General features: G+C 46.3%; 1 protein-coding gene across 1 annotated transcript in view; it reads right to left on the bottom strand.

The window, feature by feature from the left end:
• LOC135561675 (cGMP-specific 3',5'-cyclic phosphodiesterase-like) overlaps positions 1–26,160 on the bottom strand; it is a 57,323-nt gene that overhangs the window by 23,295 nt on the left and 7,868 nt on the right. The window contains 11 exon segments of the mRNA XM_065003408.1: positions 497–625; positions 864–1,010; positions 4,894–4,944; positions 7,152–7,330; positions 10,833–10,984; positions 14,460–14,527; positions 15,181–15,318; positions 16,189–16,278; positions 17,065–17,145; positions 21,301–21,390; positions 25,799–25,966. Of these exon segments, the coding sequence (XP_064859480.1) occupies positions 497–625; positions 864–1,010; positions 4,894–4,944; positions 7,152–7,330; positions 10,833–10,984; positions 14,460–14,527; positions 15,181–15,318; positions 16,189–16,278; positions 17,065–17,145; positions 21,301–21,390; positions 25,799–25,966 (1,293 nt within the window).

Raw genomic sequence — 26,160 nt, 5'->3', positions numbered from 1 at the left:
ACCTCTGACCTCCATCTGACCTGTAGCTGGTCTGTAGACATCATCATAGTCGACAACATACACTGAGCCCTAACCTCTGACCTCTCACCTGTAGCTGGTCTGTAGACATCATCATAGCGAACACACACTGAGCCCTAACCTCTGACCTCTGACATCTGACCTGTAGCTGGTCTGTAGACATCATCATAGCGAACATACACTGAGCCCTAACCTCTGACCTCTCACCTGTAGCTGGTCTGTAGACATCATTATAGCGAACACACACTGAGCCATAACCTCTGACCTCTGACCTCACCTGAGCTGGTCTGTAGACATCATCAACGAACACACACTGAGCCCTCTGACCTCTCACCTGTAGCTGGTCTGTAGACATCATCATAGCGAACATACACTGAGCCCTAACCTTTGACCTCTGACCTCTCACCTGTAGCTGGTCTGTAGACATCATCATAGCGAACATACACTGAGCCCTAACCTTTGACCTCTGACCTCTCACCTGTAGCTGGTCTGTAGACATCATCATAGCGAACATACACTGAGCGGTGCTGAGGCCGTGACTCCAGTTGTGGTAGGGCACGTTGCTACGGTAACCACGCCTTACACTCAGAACCCACTGACAGAGACACTGGGGTGGAGGGAGGGGGGGTGGAGAGGGAGAGATTAAGAGAGGGGGGTGAGAGATGGAGATGGAGGGAGGGAGGGGGAGTGGGAGAAATGGAGATGAGAAGAACAGAGTCAAACTCACAGGACCAAAGAGTCAAACTCACAGGACCAAAGAGTCAAACTCACAGGACCAAAGAGTCAAACTCACAGGACCAAAGTGTGTGTGTGTGTGTGTGTGTGTGTGTGTGTGTGTGTGGTACCTTATAGTCGATGTTGAAGTCCTGTACCAGGTTGAGATCCAGGAACATTCTAACTGTGGCCTGAGCCGTGGAGTCCTCTGATAGGCCGAAATCAGAGAAGCTGAAGTCCAGGATGCGCAGTGATTGGGCAGAGGGGATTTCAGCTTCCTGGTTAGGATGAGAGAGGAGGGATTCAAAAACACATACTGAACACACACACACACAGGCAGGCAGGCAGGTATCTGTTAAGAGGTAGTGGTGAGGAGTTCTGGGGGGGGGGGTCAAGACAGTGGGAAGTTGACCTCTGACCTCTCTAGTCAGGTATGTGCAGGTATCTGTTAAGAGGTAGTGGTGAGGAGTTCTAGGTGGAGGGGGGTCAAGACAGTGGGAAGTTGACCTCTGACCTCTCTAGTCAGGTATGTGCAGGTATCTGTTAAGAGGTAGTGGTGAAGAGTTCTAGGTGGAGGGGGGTCAAGACAGTGGGAAGTTGACCTCTGACCTCTCTAGTCAGGTATGTGCAGGTATCTGTTAAGAGGTATTGGTGAGGAGTTCTAGGTGGAGGGGGGTCAAGACAGTGGGAAGTTGACCTCTGATCTAGTTAAGTTAAGAGGTAGTGGTGAGGAGTTCTAGGTGGAGGGGGGTCAAGACAGAAGTTGACCTCTGACCTCTCTAGTCAGGTATGTGCAGGTATCTGTTAAGAGGTAGTGGTGAGGAGTTCTAGGTGGAGGGGGGTCAAGACAGTGGGAAGTTGACCTCTGACCTCTCTAGTCAGGTATGTGCAGGTATCTGTTAAGAGGTAGTGGTGAGGAGTTCTAGGTGGAGGGGGGTCAAGACAGAAGTTGACCTCTGACCTCTAATGATGGTGGTTAATCTGGTTAATCTCCTGGTCTAATCTGGGTTTAGATCAGACAGAGGAGAAACACACCTCAGCAACCACTAATCTGACTGACACCGCTCTCTAGTTTCCTCTGGTGACATCCAACCCTCTGCTGGGGTAGAGGGAGGGAGAGAGAGAGAGAAGGAGAGGGGGAAGGAAGGGAGGAAGAGAGGGAAGGAGGGAGAGAGAGAGGGAGGACACCGCTCTCTAGTTTCCACTGGGGACATCCATCCCAATGCTGGGGTAGAGGGAGGGAGAGAGAGAGAGAGAGAGAGAGAGAGAGAGAGAGGAGAGGAGGAGGGAGGGAGGGAGGGAGGGAGGGAGGGAGAGAGAGAGAGAGAGACAGAGAGAGAGAGAGAGAGAGAGAGAGAGAGAGAGAGAGAGAGAGGGAGGGAGGGAGGGAGAGGGAGAGAGGGAGAGAGAGGGAGGACACCGCTCTCTAGTTTCCTCTGGAGACATCCATCCATCTGCTGGGGTAGAAGGAGGGAGAGAGAGAGAGAGAGAGAAGGAGAGGGAGAGAGGGAGGGAGAGGGAGGACACCACTCTCTAGTTTCCACTGGAGACATCCATCCATCTGCTGGGATAGAAGGAGGGAGAGAGAGAGAGGGAGGGAGGGAGAGGGAGGGAGAGAGAGAGAGAGAGAGCCATTACACTAATCTGACTGACACCGCTCTCTAGTTTCCTCTGAGACATCCATCCCACTGCTGGGGTAGAAGGAGGGCGAGAGAGAGAGAGACAGGTGGTAATGGGGGGAAGGATAAGGAGAGAGAGGGAGGGAGGGAGGGGAGGGAGGGAGGGGGGAGGTGGTAATGGGAGGGAAGGATAAGGAGAGGGAGGGAGGGGAGGGAGGGAGGGAGGGGGAGGTGGTAATGGGGAGGGAAGGATAAGGAGAGAGAGAGAGGGAGGGAGGGGGAGGGAGGGAGGGGGAGGTGGTAATGGGGAGGGAAGGATAAGGAGAGAGAGAGAAAGGGAGGGAGGGAGGGGGAGGGAGGGAGGGAGGGGGAGGTGGTAATGGGGAGGGAAGGGTAAGGAGAGAGAGGGAGGGAGGGAGGCGTGGTAATGGAGGGGAAGGACAAAGGAGAGAGAGGGAGGGAGGGAGGGAGGGAGGGAGGGAGGGAGGGAGGGAGGGAAGGATAAGGAGAGAGAGGGAGGGAGGGAGGGAGGGAGGGAGGGAGGGAGGGAGGAGGGAGGGAGGGAGGGGGAGGTGGTAATGGGGAGGGAAGGGTAAGGAGAGAGAGGGAGGGAGGGAGGGGTGGTAATGGGGAGGGAAGGGTAATGGGGAGAGAGGGAGGGAGAGGGAGGGAGGGAGGGAGGGAGGGAGGGAGGGAGGGAGGGAGGGAGGGGGGGGAGGTGGTAATGGGGAGGGAAGGACAAGGAGAGAGAGGGAGGGAGGGAGGGAGGGAGGGAGGGAGGGAGGAGGAGGAGGAGGGAGGGAGGGAAGGATAAGGAGAGAGAGGGAGGGAGGGAGGGAAGGATAAGGAGAGAGAGAGAGGGAGGGAGGGAGGGAGGGAGGGAGGGAGGGAGGGAGGGAGGGAAGGATAAGGAGAGAGAGGGAGGGAGGGAGGGGTGGTAATGGGAGGGAAGGATAAGGAGAGAGAGGGAGGGAGGGGGAGGGAGGGAGGGAGGGGGAGGTGGTAATGGGGAGAGAAGGATAAGGAGAGGGAGGGAGGGAGGGGGAGGGAGGGAGGGAGGGAGGGGAGGTGGTAATGGGGAGAGAAGGATAAGAGAGAGAGAGGGAGGGAGGGAGGGAGGGAGGGAGGGGATATAGAGAGAGATGGGTGGATATAGAGAGATGGGTGGATATAGAGAGAGATGGGTGGATATAGAGAGAGATGGGTGGATATATAGAGAGATGGGTGGATATATAGAGAGAGACGGGTGGATATAGAGAGAGATTGAGAAGGGCAGTATTTTCGCTATATTCATTTAGCGGCAGCTTCATCAGATCGTCAGATTCTCATCAGATCGTCATAGAAACCTCCAGTGTAACTAATCAGCTAGTAATCCTGGAAGTGGAGCCAACCTTAGCGATAAATGAAAACCAGTAATAAACCTAAGGGAACAATGGTGAGTTCTAGAACCATCACCAGTAATACACCTAAGAGCACAATGATGAGTTCTAGAACCATCACCAGTAATACACCTAAGAGCACAATGATGAGTTCTAGAACCATCACCAGTAATACACCTAAGAGTACAATGGTGAGTTCTAGAACCATCACCAGTAATAAACCTAAGGGAACAATGGTGAGTTCTAGAACCATCACCAGTAATACACCTAAGAGCACAATGATGAGTTCTAGAACCATCACCAGTAATACACCTAAGAGCACAATGATTAGTTCTAGAACCATCACCAGTAATACACCTAAGGGAACAATGGTGACTTCTAGAAAGACAGCAGCATACCACCCTGCATCCCACAGCTGGCTTGCTTCTGAAGCTAAGCAGGGTTGGTCCTGGTCAGTTCCTGGATGGGAGACCAGATGCTGCTGGAAGTGGTGTTGGAGGGCCAGTAGGAGGCACTCTTTCCTCTGGTCTAAAAAATATCCCAATGCCCCAGGGCAGTGATTGGGGACATTGCCCTGTGTGGTGTGCCGTCTTTCAGATGGGACGTTAAATGGGTGTCCTGACTCTCTGAGGTCATTAAAGATCCCAGGGTAACTTATCGTAAGAGTAGGGGTGTTAACCCCGGTGTCCTGGCTAAATTCCCAATCTGGCCCTCACGCCATCACATCCAGCCCCCGGACACACCAGGAAGACCCTCGCCGCTGCTGAGAAACACTGAAAAGGGAAAGGAGAGATTGGGAGGGAAGGAGAGAGATCTATAGGGAGAGAGGGCAGGATAGAGATGTGAGGAGAGAGGGAAGGATAAAGAGATGTGAGGAGAGAGGGAAGGATAAAGAGATGTGAGGAGAGAGGGAAGGATAGAGATGTGAGGAGAGAGGGAAGGATAGAGAGATGTGAGGCGAGGGAAGGATAAAGAGATGTGAGGAGAGAGGGAAGGATAAAGAGATGTGAGGAGAGAGGGAAGGATAGAGAGAGGGAAAGATAGAGAGGGAAGGATAGAGAGATGGTAGGATAGAGGGAAGGATAGAGAGATGGTAGGGAAGGAGAGAGAGATGGTAGGATAGAGAGATGGTAGGTGTTGGTCTGTTGGTATCAGTGGTTCACCTGCAACGCTCGGATTTCCTCTTGAGCTGCAGTGAGGTGGTAGGACAGAACCTTAGGAGAGGACACACACGTCAACATAGGACAGAACCTTAGGAGAGGACACACACGTCAACATAGCATATAGACTTAAAAACACACACACACCTCAACATAGCATATAGACTTAAAAACACACACACATGTCAACATAGCACATAGACTTAAAAACACACACAGAAACACAAATATGTAAACACAAGAAGGAATTGTGGAAAAACTGAGATTAAATGTATTTGGTGTCAACGGAGTTTCATCATTCCTATATGTGTTCATTAATTAAAATCACTCAGTCTATTTTATAACCATTTATAAGATTCTTATTTGCATAAAATAGACAGAGACCAGTCTTATCAAAAATAGATAATAGTATTTATTCTCGGAGCGCGCTGCCATGTAACCACGAACAACAGTTTATATACAAAATATGACGTCACAGGTTCTAGAATGAATCTCCTCCTGTCGACCAGGACAAAGCAGGTTCAAACAGTTTATATACAAAATATGACGTCACAGGTTCTAGAATGAATCTCCTCCTCTCGACCAGGACAAAGCAGGTTCACAGGTTCTAGAATGAATATCCTCCTCTCGACCAGGACAAAGCAGGTTCACAGGTTCTAGAATGAATCTCCTCCTCTCGACCAGGACAAAGCAGGTTCACAGGTTCTAGAATGAATCTCCTCCTCTCAACCAGGACAAAGCAGGTTCACAGGTTCTAGAATGAATCTCCTCCTCTCAACCAGGACAAAGCAGGTTCAAACAGTTTATATACAAAATATGACATCACAGGTTCTAGAATGACTCTCCTCCTCTCGACCAGGAGAGGAGTTCATTCCAACTCACCAACACGACACACACTATACCTGGATGAACTCCTGAAGTCTCACCATAATTTATTACCACTTTAGCAGACAGTTCCAGATATGGAAACCCTGGAGGGGCTCTCGCTGTCTTATCTAAACGCCCCAGAGTTACATTTAACATTTAACATTTACATTTAAGTCATTTAGCAGACGCTCTTATCCAGAGCGACTTACAAATTGGTGCATTCACCTTATGACATCCAGTGGAACAGTAGTGCATCTAAATCTTTTAAGGGGGGGGGGTGAGAGGGATTACTTTATCCTATCCTAGGTATTCCTTAAAGAGGTGGGGTTTCAGGTGTCTCCGGGAAGGTGGTGATTGACTCCGCTGTCCTGGCGTCGTGAGGGAGGGTTATAGTTGAGTTGGTTCAAACATAGATTAATGACCCTCTTCGCTGTCTTATCTAAACGCCACAGAGTTATAGTTGAGTTGGTTCAAACATAGGTTAATGACCCTCTTCGCTGTCTTATCTAAACGCCCCAGAGTTATAGTTGAGTTGGTTCAAACATAGGTTAATGACCCTCTTTGCTGTCTTATCTAAACGCCACAGAGTTATAGTTGAGTTGGTTCAAACATAGATTAATGACCCTCTTCGCTGTCTTATCTAAACGCCCCAGAGTTATAGTTGAGTTGGTTCAAACATAGGTTAATGACCCTCTTTGCTTACTTCAAACACAGAAGTGTAGAAGCCATTTACCAGTCCCAGCCTCTAGTGCCAACCAACCCTCATCTCTATTGAATTACAGGAATTAAATCACAGATCCTTAATTAGGACCAATAAAGGTACCCTGTGGCTTCAGGAACCTAAGAGAGACGCTGTGATTGGATAAAAATCCTCCCCAATGGAATGGTGTTTAATATGTTCACTCCTTGTTCTCTTCCTTATGAACTAACATTATTAATCAGATATTGTAAAACAGAGTATAAGTTTAATTAGTTATAGTTCTATTTAAATGTAGATATTGTTTAGTCATTATTCATACAATTCCTATCACTAAGGTGTATGTAAACGTCAGACTTCAACTCTATATGCAGTACCAGTCAAATGTTTGGACACATCTAATCATTCAAGGGTTTTTCTTTATTTGTACTATTTTCTACATTGTATAATAATAGTGAAGACATCAACACTACGAAATGACACATATGGAATCATGTAGTAACCAAAAAAAGTGTTAAACAAATAAAAATATATTTTAGATTCTTCAATGTAGTGATGTCTTCACTATTATTCTACAATGTAGAAAATAGTAAAAAATAAAGAAAACCCCTTGACTAGGTACTATATATATATATATATATATAATATATATTACATACATATACATATATACACAGACTTCTGTCTCCTCCCCCACCTCTTGGGTAACGTCCTGGCTGGCTCGTTGGTACTCTATCCGTTGGACGGTCTGGACGGTCTGCAGGGCCAGGCCGCAGTACACCGCAAAGTCCTCTAGGAGGCGCTCATCATAACGGTTAAACGCCCTGCCCGTCTCCGCCTCGCCAGGGCCCAGTTTGTTCTTCAGCTGGCAGACGGCTGAACAGACAACAACAACAACAGCAACAACAACAGCAACAACAACAACAACAGCAACAACAGCAACAGCAACAACAACAGCAACAACAACAACAGCAGCAACAACAACAACAACAACAACAACAACAGCAACAACAACAACAACAGCAACAACAACAGCAACAACAACAACAACAGCAACAACAGCAACAGCAACAACAACAACAACAACAGCAGCAACAACAACAACAACAACAACAACAGCAGCAACAACAACAACAACAACAACAACAACAACAGCAACAACAGCAACAGCAACAACAACAGCAACAACAACAACAACAGCAACAACAACAGCAACAACAACAACAACAACAACAACAACAGCAACAACAACAGCAACAACAACAACAACAGCAGCAACAACAACAACAACAACAACAGCAGCAGCAACAACAACAACAACAACAGAGGGATGGATGAAAAGTTGTTAATAACTTTATTTATTTATTTAATAACTTCCAAACTTCATGACGATTCATGACTCAATCTTATCAGGTATCGTCATGACGATATCGTCTTGCCCAGGGCCTGTATTCATGAAGCGTCTCAGACTGCTGACCTGGGATCAGTTTTGCCCTTTTAGATCCCAATGAAGAAGACCACATAGACTGGTGGGGAGCTGATCCTAGATCAGCCCTTCTACTCTGAGATGCTATTGCGGATGTGTTTCTATGGTGTGGAGATCAGTAATGGTTCATTTATGGATAGGGGGCAGTATTCGGAAGTTTGGATGAACGAGGTGCCCAAAGTAAACTGCCTGTTACTCAGGCCCAGAAGCTAGTATATAATTGTATTATTGGATAGAAAACACTCTGAAGTTTCTAAAACTGTTACAATAATGTCTGTGAGTATTACAGAACTTATGTGGCAGGTGAAAACCCAAGGACAATCCATCCAGGAAATGACATTTCTTTGATGTGAGTCGTTTTCTATTCAAAGCCTATTGACTATATTAAGGGTTAGGGCCCAGATTGCAGTTCCTATGGCTTCCACTAGATGTCAGAAGTCTTTAGACAAGGTTTCAGGCTTGTTTTCTGAAAAAAAGAAAAGAATAAGAAGTTTTGTCAGGTGTCCGTTTTCACTGCCACTACTCCTTTGCGTGTGACTGTGTGCGTCCCCTCGTTCTTTTTCCTTTCTATTGAAAACTCTTTTGTCCGGTCGATTATTTAGACAATAGAGGAGGATTATTTATAAACATCGTTCGACATTGTGGCTCTGTGAGTCTTTCCTCCTGTAGCGTTGTGCTTATCAGCATTCTCTAAGGGTTACGCTGACTTGGCACACAAGATCTATTAAGACCCATCACCTACTCTCCTGCATGTGTGGGGTCATGTGATGGGCCTCAATTTAGCTACAGAAATCACGATTGTGTTTGATTGTGTTTTTCTTGAAACCTGATTTGTTTAATGCAAAGATTTAATGATGCACATGTTTCGACTAACTTTACCGGTACTAGGATGTATTCGTCTGTATGTTGTGACCGCCTTTGAGCCAGTGGATTACTGAACAAAACGTGCCAACAAAACAGGGTTTTTGGATATAAAGAGGGACTTTATCGAACAAAACAACCATTTATTGTGTTGCTGGAACCCTTTGGAATGCCAACAGATGAAGATCTTCAAAGGTAAGTGATTTATTTTATTGCTATTTCTGACTTTCGTGGCTCTTCTGCTGGGTTGTAAAAATGTTTGTATGCTTTTGTAAGCGGGGCGCAGTCCTCAGATTATCGCATGGTGTGCTTTCGGCGTAAAGCCTTTTTGAAAATCTGACACAGCGGCTGGATTATCAAGAAGTTCATCTTTAAGCCGATGTATAACACATGTATTTTTATGAATGTTTATTATGACTATTTCTGTCGTTTTGAATTTGGCGCTCTGCACTTTCACCGGATGTTGTCAAGGTGGGTCGCTAGCGGAACGCCTATCCCAAATGAAGACAGTCTTATCTGTTGTTTGTAGATCAGTGATGGTTAGGACTGTCTATTTAACAACCCTGCTAAGCACCCTGGCTGACGCACTCTAATGCTGCTAATACTCAGTCAGCTAATAGAGGACTTCCTAGTTAATACAAGATGATCTACAGACAAGATTCCCTACAGACTTCCTAGTAAATACAAGATGATCTACAGACAAGATTTCTCTACAGACTTCCTAGTAAATACAAGATTCTCTACAGACAAGATTCTCTACAGACTTCCTAGTAAATACAAGATTCTCTACAACCAAGATTATCTACAGTCTTCCTAGTAAATGCAAGATTCTCTACAACCAAGATTATCTAGAGACTTCCTATTAAATACAAGATTCTCTGCAACCAAGATTCTCTCAACAAGGATTATCTACAGCCAAGATTCTCAACTGCCAAGATTCTCTGCAGACTTCCTAGTAAATACAATGCTTCCTAGTCATTCAATACTAGTCAGTGAATAGATCAGTAAATAAAGACTGAAGAGCCAGTAATACGCTGGTTTAAGACGCACTGATATCAATATCTCTGCCTTGACTCAACAACGACTAACAGCGTGACTCTAACAACCACAGAAGAAGAAGACTCCCTACGACTAACAGCGTGACTCTAACAACCACAGAAGAAGAAGTCTCCCTACGACTAACAGCATGTCTCTAACAACCACAGAAGAAGAAGACTCCCTATGACTAACAGTATGTCTCTAACAACCACAGAAGAAGACTCCCTACGACGAACAGTATGTCTCTAACAACCACAGAAGAAGAAGACTCTCTACGACTAACAGCGTGCCTCTAACAACCACAGAAGAAGAAGACTCCCTACGACTAACAGCGTGCCTCTAACAACCACAGAAGAAGAAGACTCCCTATGACTAAAAGCGTGTCTCTAACAACCACAGAAGAAGAAGACTCCCTACGACTAACAGCGTGTCTCTAACAACCACAGAAGAAGAAGAAGACTCCCTACGACTAACAGCGTGCCTCTAACAAACACAGAAGAAGAAGACTCCCTACGACTAACAGCGTGTCTCTAACAACCACAGAAGAAGAAGACTCCCTACGACTAACAGAGACACCTGCCTCTTTACTGTTGTATGAGGTGTAGTTATAGAAGTCATGTTGTTGTTGTCAATGGAATTCTACAGTGAGGTTAAAGTAATATAAACATAGTTAGATAAATAGAGTTTTATCCGGTCATTGGCCTGTAAAGACAGTGTTGAGTTTGATCCAATCATTGGCCTGTAAAGACAGTGCTGAGTTTGATCCAGTCATTGGCCTGTAAAGACAGTGCTGAGTTTGATCCAGTCATTGGCCTGTAAAGACAGTGCTGAGTTTGATCCAGTCATTGGCCTGTAAAGACAGTGTTGAGTTTGATCCAGTCATTGGCCTGTAAAGACAGTGCTGAGTTTGATCCAATCATTGGCTTGTAAAGACAGTGCTCCATATAAAGACTATAAAGTAGAGAAGATACGTTCAGAGAAAGAGGGACGCACCGATGATTTGTCCTGTCTTCCCGTTTCTGATCGGGCAGCAGACCAGACTACCCGTGTGGGGGTCCTGATCGGCGCCGGACACGTTCATTGTCTCCTTGGAGACCAGCACCTGCAGGGCGTGGGTCAGGTCTATGTCCGAGAGGGTACAGTCTCTATGGAAACACAGAAATATAGTGATGCTACAGTCTCTATGGAAACACAGAAATATAGTGATGATGCAGCCTCTATGGAAACACAGAAATATAGTGATGCTGCAGTCTCTATGGAAACACAGAAATATAGTGATGATGCAGCCTCTATGGAAACACAGAAATATAGTGATGCTGCAGTCTCTATGGAAACACAGAAATATAGGGATGCTACAGTCTCTATGGAAACACAGAAATTTAGTGATGCTACAGTCTCTATGGAAACACAGAAATATAGTGATGCTGCAGTCTCTATGGAAACACAGACATATTGTGATGCAACAGTCTCTATGGAAACACAGAAATATAGGGATGCTACAGTCTCTATGGAAACACAGAAATATAGTGATGCTACAGTCTCTATGGAAACACATAAATATAGTGATGCTACAGTCTCTATGGAAACAGAAATATAGTGATGCTACAGTCTCTATGGAAACACAGAAATATTGTGATGCAACAGTCTCTATGGAAACACAGAAATATAGGGATGCTACAGTCTCTATGGAAACACAGAAATATAGTGATGCTACAGTCTCTATGGAAACACAGTAATATAGTGATGCTACAGTCTCTATGGAAACACAGAAATATAGTGATGCTACAGTCTCTATGGAAACACAGAAATATAGTGATGCTACAGTCTCTATGGAAACACAGAAATATAGTGATGCTACAGTCTCTATGGAAACACAGAAATATAGTGATGCTACAGTCTCTATGGAAACACAGAAATATAGTGATGCTACAGTCTCTATGGAAACACATAAATATAGTGATGCTACAGTCTCTATGGAAACACATAAATATAGTGATGCTACAGTCTCTATGGAAACAGAAATATAGTGATGCTACAGTCTCTATGGAAACACAGAAATATTGTGATGCTACAGTCTCTATGGAAACACAGTAATATAGTGATGCTACAGTCTCTATGGAAACACATAAATATAGTGATGCTACAGTCTCTATGGAAACAGAAATATAGTGATGCTACAGTCTCTATGGAAACACAGAAATATAGTGATGCTACAGTCTCTATGGAAACACAGAAATATAGTGATGCTACAGTCTCTATGGAAACACAGAAATATAGTGATGCTACAGTCTCTATGGAAACACAGAAATATTGTGATGCAACAGTCTCTATGGAAACACAGAAATATAGGGATGCTACAGTCTCTATGGAAACACAGAAATATAGTGATGCTACAGTCTCTATGGAAACACAGTAAATATAGTGATGCTACAGTCTCTAAGGAAACACAGAAATATAGTGATGCTACAGTCTCTATGGAAACACAGAAATATAGTGATGCTACAGTCTCTATGGAAACACAGAAATATAGTGATGCTACAGTCTCTATGGAAACACAGAAATATAGTGATGCTACAGTCTCTATGGAAACACAGAAATATAGTGATGCTACAGTCTCTATGGAAACACAGAAATATAGTGATGCTACAGTCTCTATGGAAACACAGAAATATAGTGATGCTACAGTCTCTATGGAAACACAGAAATATAGTGATGCTACAGTCTCTATGGAAACACATAAATATAGTGATGCTACAGTCTCTATGGAAACACAGAAAGATAGTGATGCTACAGTCTCTATGGAAACACAGAAAGATAGTGATGCTACAGTCTCTATGGAAACACAGAAATATAGTGATGCTACAGTCTCTATGGAAACACATAAATATAGTGATGCTACAGTCTCTATGGAAACACATAAATATAGTGAAGAGACACATAGACGTATATAGAGAGGTACACTGCTCAAAAAAATTAAGGGAACACTAAAATAACACATCCTAGAGCTGAATGAATTAAATATTCTTATGAAATACTTTTTTCTTTACATAGTTGAATGTGCTGACAACAATATCACACAAAAATGATCAATGGAAATCAAATGTATCAACCCATGGAGGTCTGGATTTGGAGTCACACTCAAAATTAAAGTGGAAAACCACACTACAGGCTGATCCAACTTTGATGTGATGTCCTTAAAACAAGTCAAAATGAGGCTCAGTAGTGTGTGTGGCCTCCACGTGCCTGTATGACCTCCCTACAATGCCTGGGCATACTCCTGATGAGGTGGCGGATGGTCTCCTGAGGGATCTCCTCCCAGACCTGGACTAAAGCATCCGCCAACTCCTGGACAGTCTGTGGTGCAACGTGGCGTTGGTGGATGGAGCGAGACATGATGTCCCAGATGTGCTCAATTGGATTCAGGTCTGGGGAACGGGTGGGCCAGTCCATAGCATCAATGCCTTCCTCTTGCAGGAACTGCTGACACACTCCAGCCACATGAGGTCTAGCCTTGTCTTCCATTAGGAGGAACCCAGGGCCAACCGCACCAGCATATGGTCTCACAAGGGGTCTGAGGATCTCATCTCGGTACCTTATGGCAGTCAGGCTACCTCTGGCGAGCACATGGAGGGCTGTGCGGCCCCCCAAAGAAATGCCACCCCACACCATGACTGACCCACCGCTAAACCGGTCATGCTGAAGGATGTTGCAGGCAGCAGAACGTTCTCCACGGCGTCTCCAGACTCTGTCACGTCTGTCACATGTGCTCAGTGTGAACCTGCTTTCATCTGTGAAGAGCACAGGGCGCCAATGGCGAATTTGCCAATCTTGGTGTTCTCTGGCAAATGCCAAAGGTCCTGCATGGTGTTGGGCTGTAAGCACAACCCCCACCTGTGGACGTCGGGCCCTCATACCACCATCATGGAGTCTGTTTCTGACCGTTTGAGCAGACACATGCACAATTGTGGCCTGTTGGAGGTCATTTTGCAGGGCTCTGGCAGTGCTCCTCCTGCTCCTCCTTGCACAAAGGCGGAGGTAGCGGTCCTGCTGCTGGGTTGTTGCCCTCCTACGGCCTCCTCCACGTCTCCTGATGTACTGGCCTGTCTCCTGGTAGTGCCTCCATGCTCTGGACACTACGCTGACAGACACAGCAAACCGTCTTGCCACAGCTCGCATTGATGTGCCATCCTGGATGAGCTGCACTACCTGAGCCACTTGTGTGGGTTTTAGACTCTGTCTCATGCTACCACTAGAGTGAAAGCACCGCCAGCATTCAAAAGTGACCAAAACATCAGCCAGGAAGCATAGGAACTGAGAAGTGGTCTGTGGTCCCCACCTGCAGAACCACTCCTTTATTGGGGGTGTCTTGCTAATTGCCTATAATTTCCACCTGTTTGTCTATTCCATTTGCACAACAGCATGTGAAATTTATTGTCAATCAGTGTTGCTTCATAAGTGGACAGTTTGATTTCACAGAAGTGTGATTGACTTGGAGTTACGTTGTTTTGTTTCAGTGTTCCCTTTATTTTTTTGAGCAGTGTATATATATAGCCTGGAACAAAACACAGCCGTTGATGTCATGACACAACAGTGATAGGAGAGGAAATCCCTTTCTAGAACCTTTGAAAGATCTGGAACTCTGACCCTTGTTCTTCTCCCTCCATATGGACCAGCCCAGAGAAGGAGTTCTAGAACACAACGGAACAGTAGAACACGTCAACAAGGTTCTATGTTTATACAGTTCAGAAACTTCCGTAGACCATTAGTAACAACACACAGGTGTGGGAATGGAGGAAAGTCACTCTGGGAACCCACTAAGGGAAAATCCTTGAATTAAAATGATAAAATGTTAAAATAATTACACTGGTTCCACCCCCAGATTCCCTTCCATTTCCAGCAATGTCCTGAAAACACAACACTAGCCTGGTAAATCCAGAATTATTATTTTTTTAAACTGCTTATCAGTCTGGCCTCCAGCCGATAAACGGGGTTTGGAATGAGATGGCTGGTCCAATCAGCGTTCGCCCAGAAACAATGGGAGTGTTTACGACCAAAACCAGACCAATAAGCGACGTATTCGGCCCCCTTGAACTTTGCGACCTTTTGCCCCATTTCAGGCTTCAAACATAAAGATATAAAACTGTATTTTTTTGTGAAGAATCAACAACAAGTGGGACACAATCATGAAGTGGAACGACATTTATTGGATATTTCAAACTTTTTTAACAAATCAAAAACTGAAAAATTGGCCGTGCAAAATTATTCTTAGAATAGAAACAGTACTGTAATAGGGAGACTGTCTATCATAAAGAACAGGATATGACATCATAGTGGTAGTTACCTTGGGTCTGTCCCTGGCGATGAAAATGGTACAGTACTGAGCCCGTGCGAAAGGCAGGATGGTGGCGGCCATCTTGCCCAGGAGATTCTCCATCGACTTCTGTTCCTCTGACAGCAGCCTGGCCAAGGTCAACAACACCTGAGAGAGAGAGAGAGAGGGGAGAGAGAGAGAGAGAGAGAGAGAGAGAGAGAGAGAGAGAGAGAGAGAGAGAGAGAGAGAGAGAGAGAGAGAGAGAGAGAGAGAGGAGAGAGAGAGAGAGAGAGAGAGAGAGAGAGAGAGAGAGAGAGAGAGAGAGAGAGAGAGAGAGAGAGAGAGAGAGAGAGAGAGAGGAGAGAGAGAGAGAGAGACAGAGAGAGAGAGAGAGGGAGAGAGAGAGAGAGAGAGAGAGAGAGAGAGAGAGAGAGAGAGAGAGAGAGAGAGAGAGAGAGAGAGAGAGAGAGAGAGAGAGAGAGAGAGAGAGAGAGAGAGAGAGAGAGAGAGAGAGAGAGAGAGAGAGAGAGAGAGAGAGAGAGAGAGAGAGAGAGAGAGAGAGAGAGAGAGAGAGAGAGAGAGAGAGAGAGAGAGAGAGAGAGAGAGAGAGAGAGAGAGAGAGAGAGAGACAGAGAGAGAGAGAGAGAGAGAGAGACAGAGAGAGAGAGAGAGAGAGAGAGAGAGAGAGGGAGGGAGGGAGAGAGAGAGAGAGAGAGAGAGAGAGAGAGAGAGAGAGAGAGAGAGAGAGAGAGAGAGAGAGAGAGAGAGAGAGAGAGAGAGAGAGAGAGAGAGAGAGGGAGGGAGAGAGAGAGAGACAGAGAGAGAGGGAAGATAAGAGAGAGAGAGAGAGAGAGAGAGAGAGAGAGAGAGAGAGAGAGAGAGAGAGAGACAGAGAGAGATAGAGAGAGAGAGAGAGAGAGAGAGAGAGAGAGAGCGAGAGAGAGAGAGAGAGAGAGAAAGTGACAGACACCCACATACACACGTGAAGAGATATAACACGATGGTCGATTGATGATTGATTGATTGATTTCTAGCTACCTGGCATCGGTTGGCTTCCTGTCTGGAACTCTCAAACAGCTGAACATTGTCCAGGACCAGCCCGAGCAGACCCATGTGACAGGCCAGGACCTATCACAGAGCAGATGCACACATTAACAGCCAATCACTGGTCAGAGTCACTCAACAACAGCCTATCACTGGTCAGAGTTACTCATCAACAGCCAATCACTGGTCAGAGTTACTCATCAACAGCCTATCACTGGCCAGAGTCACTCATCAACAGCCAACAGTTCATACTATTGTTAAACAGCCAATAACAAACAGACAGACAGACAGACAGACAGACAGACAGACAGACAGACAGATCAGACAGACAGACAAGACAGACAGCTTCAACAAGACCGACAGACAGACAGACTAACAGACAGACAGACAGACAAGACAGACAGACAGACAGACAGACAGACAGACAGACAGACAGACAGACACCCACAGACAGACAACAGACAGACAGACAGACAAGACAGACAGACAGACAGACAGACAGACAGACAGATCAGACAGACAGACAAGACAGACAGACAGACAGACAGACAGACAACAGACAATCAGACAGATCAGACAGACAGACAGACAAGACAGACAGACAAGACAGACAGACAGACAGACAGCCAATCACAGACAGACAGACAACAAGACAGACAGACAGACAGACAGACAGACAGACAGACAGACAGACAGACAATCACAGACAGACAGACAGACAAGACAGATCAGACAGACAGACAGACAGACAGACAGACAGACAGACAGACAGACAGACAGACAGACAGACAGACAAGACAGACAGACAGACAGACAGACAGACAGACAGACAGACAGACAGACAGACAGACAGACAGACAGAAGACAGACCTTCTCATCCTGGTCTGTGAACAGAGAACCCTGGACATCATCACTGATCCTCTTGTTCAGCACCAGAGCTGCTCCAAGAACCTAGAGGAGGAGGAGGAGGACAGGAATCAGGGGGGAGAGGACAAGGATGAGGAGGGAGAGGACCCAGGAACAGCCAATCAGGAGGAGGAGGAGGGAGACAGGAGGGATCAGGAGGAGAGGAGGACCCAGGAACAGCCAATCACTGGAGGAGGAGGAGGGATCAGGAGGAGGAGGAGGAGGGCCAGGAGGAGGAGGGGGAGAGGAGGAGGAGGAGGAGGGAGAGGAGGAGGAGGAGGAGGAGGAGGAGGAGGAGGACAGCCAGGATCAGGGAGAGGGGGAGGAACAAGAGAGAGATATATATATATAGCCAGAGAGAGAGAAAGGGAGAGAGAGAGCGAGAGCAGAGAGTGGGGAAGGGGAGAAAGATAGAGGAGAGAGAGAAAAGAGGGAGATAAACATTGAGGTCAATTTGAACAGATCATTGGAATGTCAGTTTACTTCCGAACTGACAATTGGAACCTTGGGGATATGTGATGCGTTCCAAATGCCACCCAATTTACTATATAGTATACTACATTCTGTCTATAATGGTCTGAGGGGAATCACACTACTTCTGTCAGAATGGTCTGAGGGGAATCAGGGTGTCTAGAATGGTCTGAGGGGAATAGGGTGTCTAGAATGGTCTGAGGGGAACAGGGTACACTACTGTCTAGAATGGTCTGAGAGGAATAGGGTACCCCTAGAATGGTCTGAGGGAATAGGGTACACTACTTCTGTCTAGAATGGTCTGAGGGGAATAGGGTGTCTAGAATGGTCTGAGGGGAATAGGGTACACTACTGTCTAGAATGGTCTTAGGGGAATAGGGTGTCTAGAATGGTCTGAGGGGAATAGGGTGTCTAGAATGGTCTGAGGGAAAAGGGTGTCTAGAATGGTCTGAGGGAATAGGGTGTCAGAACTAACAGGGGAATCAGGGTGTCTAGAATGGTCTGAGGGGAATACTAGGAACACTACTTCTGTCTAGAATGGTCTGAGGGAATAGGGTGTCTGGAATGGTCTGAGGGGAATATGGGAACACTACTTCTGTCAGAATGGTCTGAGGGGAATAGGGTGTCTGGAATGGTCTGAGGGAATAGGGAACACTACTTCTGTCTAGAATGGTCTGAGGGAATAGAGGTGTCTAGAATGGTCTGAGGGGAATAGGGTGTCTAGAATGGTCTGAGGGGAATAGGTTCACACTACTTCTGTCTAGAATGGTCTGAGGGGAATAGGGAACACTACTTCTGTCTAGAATGGTCTGAAGGAATAGGGAACACTACTTCTGTCTAGAATGGTCTGAGGGAATAGGGTACACTACTTCTGTCTAGAATGGTCTGAGGGGAATAGGGTACACTACTTCTGTCTATAATGGTCTGAGGGGAATAGGGTACACTACTTCTGTCTAGAATGGTCTGAGGGGAATAGGGTGTCTAGAATGGTCTGAGGGGAATAGGGTGTCAGAATGGTCTGAGGGGAATAGGGTACACTACTTCTGTCTAGAATGGTCTGAGAGGAATAGGGTACCTAGAATGGTCTGAGGGGAATAGGGTACACTACTTCTGTCTAGAATGGTCTGAGGGGAATAGGGTGTCTAGAATGGTCTGAGGGGAATAGGGTACACTACTTCTGTCTAGAATGGTCTTAGGGGAATAGGGTGTCTAGAATGGTCTGAGGGGAATAGGGTGTCTAGAATGGTCTGAGGGGAAAAGGGTGTCTAGAATGGTCTGAGGGGAATAGGGTGTCTAGAATGGTCTGAGGGGAATAGGGTGTCTAGAATGGTCTGAGGGGAATAGGGTGTCTAGAATGGTCTGAGGGGAATAGGGAACACTACTTCTGTCTAGAATGGTCTGAGGGGAATAGGGTGTCTGGAATGGTCTGAGGGGAATAGGGAACACTACTTCTGTCTAGAATGGTCTGAGGTTGAATAGGGTGTCTAGAATGGTCTGAGGGGAAAAGGGTGTCTAGAATGGTCTGAGGGGAATAGGGTGTCTAGAATGGTCTGGGGGAATAGGGAACACTACTTCTGTCTAGAATGGTCTGAGGGAATAGGGTACACTACTTCTGTCTAGAATGGTCTGAGGGGAATAGGGAACACTACTTCTGTCTAGAATGGTCTGAAGGGAATAGGGAACACTACTTCTGTCTAGAATGGTCTGAGGGGAATAGGGTACACTACTTCTGTCTAGAATGGTCTGAGGGGAATAGGGTACACTACTTCTGTCTAGAATGGTCTGAGGGGAATAGGGTGCACTACTTCTGTCTAGAATGGTCTGAGGGGAATAGGGTGTCTAGAATGGTCTGAGGGGAATAGGGTGTCTAGAATGGTCTGAGGGGAATAGGGAACATTACTTCTGTCTAGAATGGTCTGAGGGGAATAGGGTACATACTTCTGTCTAGAATGGAGTGAGGGGAATATGGAGACTACTTTTGTCTAGAATGGTCTGAGGGGAATAGGGACACTACTTCTGTCTAGAATGGTGTGAGGGAATAGGGAAGACTACTTCTGTCTAGAATGGGAGGGGAGGGGAGGAGGGTACACTACTTCTGTCTAGAATGGTCTGAGGGGAATAGGGGTCTAAAATGGTCTGAGGGGAATAGGGAACACTACTTCTGTCTAGAATGGTCTGAGGGGAATAGGGTACACTACTTCTGTCTAGAATGGTCTGAGGGGAATAGGGTACACTACTTCTGTCTAGAATGGTCTGAGGGGAATAGGGTACACTACTTCTGTCTAGAATGGTCTGAGGGGAATAGGGTATACTACTTCTGTCTAGAATGGTCTGAGGGGAATAGGGTACACTACTTCTGTCTAGAATGGTCTGAGGGGAATAGGTGTCTAAAATGGTCTGAGGGGAATAGGAACACTACTTCTGTCTAGAATGGTCTGAGGGGAATAGGGTACACTACTTCTGTCTAGAATGGTCTGAGGGGAATAGGGTACACTACTTCTGTCTAGAATGGTCTGAGGGGAATAGGGTATACTACTTCTGTCTAGAATGGTCTGAGGGGAATAGGGTATACTACTTCTGTCTAGAATGGTCTGAGGGGAATAGGGTGTCTAAAATGGTCTGAGGGGAATAGGGAACACTACTTCTGTCTAGAATGGTCTGAGGGGAATAGGGTGACTAGAATGGTCTGATGGGAATAGGGTGTCTAGAATGGTCTGAGGGGAATAGGGTGTCTAGAATGGTCTGATGGGAATAGGGTGTCTAGAATGGTCTGAGGGGAATAGGGTACACTACTTCTGTCTAGAATGGTCTGAGGGGAATAGGGTGTCTAAAATGGTCTGAGGGGAATAGGGAACACTACTTCTGTCTAGAATGGTCTGAGGGGAATAGGGTACACTACTTCTGTCTAGAATGGTCTGAGGGGAATAGGGTACACTACTTCTGTCTAGAATGGTCTGAGGGGAATAGGGTACACTACTTCTGTCTAGAATGGTCTGAGGGGAATAGGGTACACTACTTCTGTCTAGAATGGTCTGAGGGGAATAGGGTGTCTAAAATGGTCCGAGGGGAATAAGGAACACTACTTCTGTCTAGAATGGTCTGAGGGGAATAGGGTACACTACTTCTGTCTAGAATGGTCTGAGGGGAATAGGGTACACTACTTCTTTCTATAATGGTTTGAGGGGAATAGGGAACACTACTTCTGTCTAGAATGGTCTGAGGGGAATAGGGTGTCTAGAATGGTCTGAAGGGAATAGGGTACACTACTTCTGTCTAGAATGGTCTGAGGGGAATAGGGTGTCTAGAATGGTCTGAAGGGAATAGGGTACACTACTTCTGTCTAGAATGGTCTGAGGGGAATAGGGTACACTACTTCTGTCTAGAATGGTCTGAGGGGAATAGGGTACACTACTTCTGTCTAGAATGGTCTGAGGGGAATAGGGTACACTACTTCTGTCTAGAATGGTCTGAGGGGAATAGGGTACACTACTTCTGTCTAGAATGGTCTGAGGGGAATAGGGAACACTACTTCTGTCTAGAATGGTCTGAGGGGAATAGGGTACACTACTTCTGTCTAGAATGGTCATGAGGGGAATAGGGTACACTACTTCTGTCTAGAATGGTCATGAGGGGAATAGGGTACACTACTTCTGTCTAGAATGGTCATGAGGGGAATAGGGTACACTACTTCTGTCTAGAATGGTCATGAGGGGAATAGGGTACACTCACCTCCTGTCTACTGTTCTTAATCGGGACACTCAGGACACTCTTGAGTTTGAAACCTGCCGTCTGGTCCTCGTCTGTGGTGAACCTGGGGTCCTGGAGGAGAGACACAACAAACCTTTTCATTTTTTTTTTACATGTATTTAGTAGATCGTCCACTCAGTAACATTCTCCCCCTCCTCCCCCTCCTCCCCCTCCTCCCCCTCCCTCCCTCCTCCCCCACCTCTACCTCCCCCTCCAACCCCCCTCCTCCCCCTCCTCCCCCTCCACCCCTCCACCCCCTCCTCCCCCTCCCCCCTCCTCCCCTCCTCCCCCTCCTCCCCCTCCCCCTCCTCCCCCTCCTCCCCCTCCTCGCCCCTCCCCCCACCTCCCTCCCCCCACCTGAGGTAAACCACTGAGAGGAGACACAGACTGTCCCCCTCCTCCTCGCCCCTCCTCAACCGACCACCCTCCCTCCCCCCCACCTGAGGTAAACCACTGAGAGGAGACACAGACTGTCCCCCTCCTCCCCCCCTCCTCCCCCTCCTCCCCCTCCTCAACCGACCACCCTCCCTGCCCCCACCTGAGGTAAACCACTGAGAGGAGACACAGACTGTCCCCCTCCTCCCCCTCCTCCCCTCCTCAAACCACCCTCCCTCCTCCCCCCTCCTCCCTCCTCCCCCTACTCAAGGACCACCCTCCCTCCTCCCCCTCCTCCCTCCTCCCTCATCCTCTCCCAACCACCCTCCCTCCTCCCCCTCCTCCCTCCTCCTCAACCGACCACCCTCCCCTCCCCCACCTGAGATAAACCACTGAGGAGGAGACACAGACTGTCCCCTCCTCCCCCCCTCCCCTCTACCTCCCCCTCCTCAACCGACCACCCTCCCTCCCCCCACCTGAGGAAACCACTGAGAGGAGACACAGACTGTCCCCCTCCTCCCCCACCTCCCCTCTCCCCCCGTCCTCAAACCACCCTCCCTCCCCCACCTGAGGTAAACCACTGAGAGGAGACACAGACTGTCCCCCTGCTCCCCCTCCTCCCCTCCTCCCTCCCTCCCTCCTCCTCAAGGTAAACCCTCCCTCCCCCCACCTGAGGAAACCACTGAGAGGAGACACAGACTGTCCCCCTCCTCTCCCCACCTCCCCTCCTCAACCGACCACCCTCCCTCCTCCCCCCCTCCCTCCTCCTCCCCCTACTCAAGGACCACCCTCCCTCCTCCCCTCCTCCCTCCTCCCAGAAACCTCCTCTACCAACCACCCTCCCTCCCTCCCCTCCTCCCTCCTCCTCAACCGACCACCCTCCCTCCCCCACCTGAGATAAACCACTGAGAGGAGACACAGACTGTCCCTCTCCTCCCCCTCCTCCCCTCTCCTCCCCTCCTCAACCGACCACCCTCCCTCCCCCCACCTGAATGTAAACCACTGAGAGGAGACACAGACTGTCCCCCTCCTCCCCCCCCTCCTTTCCTCCCCCTCTTCATCCAGAGACCACCCTCCCTCCCCCCACCTGAGGTAAACCACTGAGAGGAGACACAGACTGTCCCCCTGCTCCCCCTCCTCCCCCCAGAGAAATTCCCTCCTCCTCAGACCACCCTCCCTAGTCCCCCTCCTCCCTCCTCCCCCTATCAAGACCACCCTCCCTCCTCCCCCTCCTCCCTCCTCCCCAGTAGTGAGTCATTTATCCCCCCACCTGAGGTAAACCACTGAGAGGAGACACAGACTGTAGTGAGTCCCATTCCTCCCCTCCTCAACCGACCACCCTCCCTCCCCCACCTGAGGTAAACCACTGAGAGGAGACACAGACTGTCCCATCCTCCCCCTCCTCAACTGACCACCCTCCCTCCCCCCAGAGGTAAATTTGAGAGGAGTCACACAGACTGTCCTCTCCTCCAGGGAGATCAACAACCACCCTCCCTCCCCCCACCTGAGGTAAACCACTGAGTCATTTACAGACTCTCCTCCCCCTCCTCACCTCTAGATTTAAAGTAGTGAGTCAGAGGGGGAGGGAGGAGGAGGAGGGACCCAGAGAGATTTACAGTAGTGAGTCATTCTACCTCAGAAACCACTGAGAGAAGAGGAGGGAGGAGGAGGGAGGATTTATAGACCGTCCCCAGCTGGGGATTAGTTCTGATAAGTTACACTGAGTCTCTGGTTCATCAGGTTGAAATGACGGAGGAAGGAAAGAGGAAGGAGGAGGGAGATCATTCCCCTCTGTCTGTCTGTCTGTCTGTCTGTCTGTCTGTCTGTCTGTCTGTCTGTCTGTCTGTCTGTCTGTCTGTCTGTCTGTCTGTCTGTCTGTCTGTCTGTCTGTCTGTCTGTCTGTCTGTCTGTCTGTCTGTCTGTCTTTGTCTGTCTGTCTGTCTCTGTCTATCTGTCTGTCTTCTGTCTGTCTGAGTCATTTAGCCAGAAAATCTCTAAGAAAGAAAGTAGTGAGAAACCTGTCCAACCAAAAACATAGAGACCCGGAAAACCTGAGATTTACGCCTTCACTATGGTGAATCACTAAAACAATACAGAAATACACTACGGAAAAAGAAGGAACAGCATTCAGAAATCAGCTCAATGCAATTGAAGAATTTATAGACTCCAACCACTTCTGGGAAAACTGGAAAGCGCAACATTTAACATTTTAGTCATTTATCAGACTCTCTCACCCAGGGAGATTTACAGTAGTGAGTCATTTATCAGACTCTCTCACCCAGAGAGATTTACAGTAGTGAGTCATTTATCAGATCTCTCACCCAGAGATTTACAGTAGTGAGTCATTTATCAGACTCTCTCACCCAGAGAGATTTACAGAAGTGAGTCATTTATCAGACTCTCTCACCCAGAGAGATTTACAGTAGTGAGTCATTTATCAGACTCTCTCACCCAGAGAGATTTACAGTAGTGAGTCATTTATCAGACTCTCTCACAGTAGTATAGTGTAGACATGATCAAACACAAATCTTAGAATCAACTATTAAAGACGACCAGAACCCACTGGATTCCAGAACCCACTGGATTCCAGAACACACTGGATTCCAGAACACACTGGATTCCAGAACCCACTGGATTCTCCAATTACATTGAATGAGCTACAGGACAAAATACAAACCCTCCAACCCAAAAAGGCCTGTGGTGTTGACGGTATCCTAAATTAAATTATAAAATATACAGACCACAAATTCCAAACTCTTTGACATAATCCTTAGCTCTGGCATCTTCCCCAATATTTGGAACCAAGGACTGATCACCCCAATCCACAAAAGTGGAGACAAATTTGACCCCAATAACTACCGTGGAATATGCGTCAACAGTAACCAGTAACCAAATGTCAAATTGGCTTCTAACCAAATTACCGTACGACAGACCACGTATTCACCCTAAATGAGAAACAAACAAACCAAAACAAAGGCAAAGTCTTCTCATGCTTTGTCGATTTCAAAAAAGCTTTAGACTCAATTTGTGATGAGGATCTGCTATACAAATGGACGGAAAGTGGAAAGCTTTGACTATGTACAGACTCCGTGAGCAGAGCCTTGCTATTGAGAAAGGCCGCCGTAGGCAGACATGGCTCTCAAGAGAAGACAGGTTATGTGCAACACTGCCCACAAAATGAGGTGGAAACTGAGCTGCACTTCCTAACCTCCTGCCCAATGTATGACCATATTAGAGAGACATATTTCCCTCAGATTACACAGATCCACAAAGAATTTGAAAAAGAAACCCAATTTTGATAAACTCCCATATCTACTGGGTGAAATACCAGTGTGACATCACAGCAGCAAGATTTGTGACCTGTTGCCACGAGAAAAGGGCAACCAGTGAAGAACAAACACCATTGTAAATACAACCCATATTTATGCTTATTTATTTATTCTCCCTTGTGTCCTTTAACTATTCGCACATCGTTACAATATATATAATATATATACAATATATAGAATATATAAACAATATATATAATATATAAACAATATATATAATATATAAACAATATATAGAATATATAAACAATATATATAATATATAAACAATATATATAATATATAAACAATATATAGAATATATAAACAATATATATAATATATATAAACAATATATATAATATATAAACAATATATAGAATATATAAACAATATATATAATATATAAACAATATATATAATATATAAACAATATATAGAATATATAAACAATATATATAATATATATAAACAATATATATAATATATAAACAATATATAGAATATATAAACAATATATAGAATATATAAACAATATATATAATATATATAAACAATATATAGAATATATAAACAATATATAGAATATATAAACAATATATATAATATATATAAACAATATATATAATATATATCATTTGACATTTGAAAAGTCTTTATTATTGTGTAACTTTTGTGAGTCTAATGTTTACTGTTAATTTTATTGTTTATTTCTTTTATCTATTTCACTCTTTTATCTATTTCACTCCCATACAAATAAAGCCCATTGAATTGTTTGAGAAGTAGACGTTGTTTACCTCACAGACGTCTCCTGTCATGTTCATGGGCATCCCTGTGGCAACTACATATCCCAGGATGCCCTTCACCAGCTCCTGGTGGGCATGGTGGCTGGAAGACTCTTCCCTCACGCAACCCGGCGTCGTCAGGGAAACCACCTGGACCAATCCCCTACATCCATCCTGGTCCTGGAGGAACAACAGAAAGAATCAATATGTCAATCAACCAACTAATCCAACTAATCAATGAATCAACCAAAGCCAATCATCAAGCCAATCAACAAGCCAATCAACAAGCCAATCAACAAGCCAATCAACAAGCCAATCAACAAGCCAATCAACCAGCCAATCAATGAATCAATAAATGTAATTCAATCAATATG

This window comes from Oncorhynchus nerka, linkage group LG18 (assembly GCF_034236695.1).
Source record: "Oncorhynchus nerka isolate Pitt River linkage group LG18, Oner_Uvic_2.0, whole genome shotgun sequence".
Lineage (NCBI taxonomy): Eukaryota > Metazoa > Chordata > Actinopteri > Salmoniformes > Salmonidae > Oncorhynchus > Oncorhynchus nerka.
This window is presented reverse-complemented; position numbering and strand designations above follow the sequence as displayed.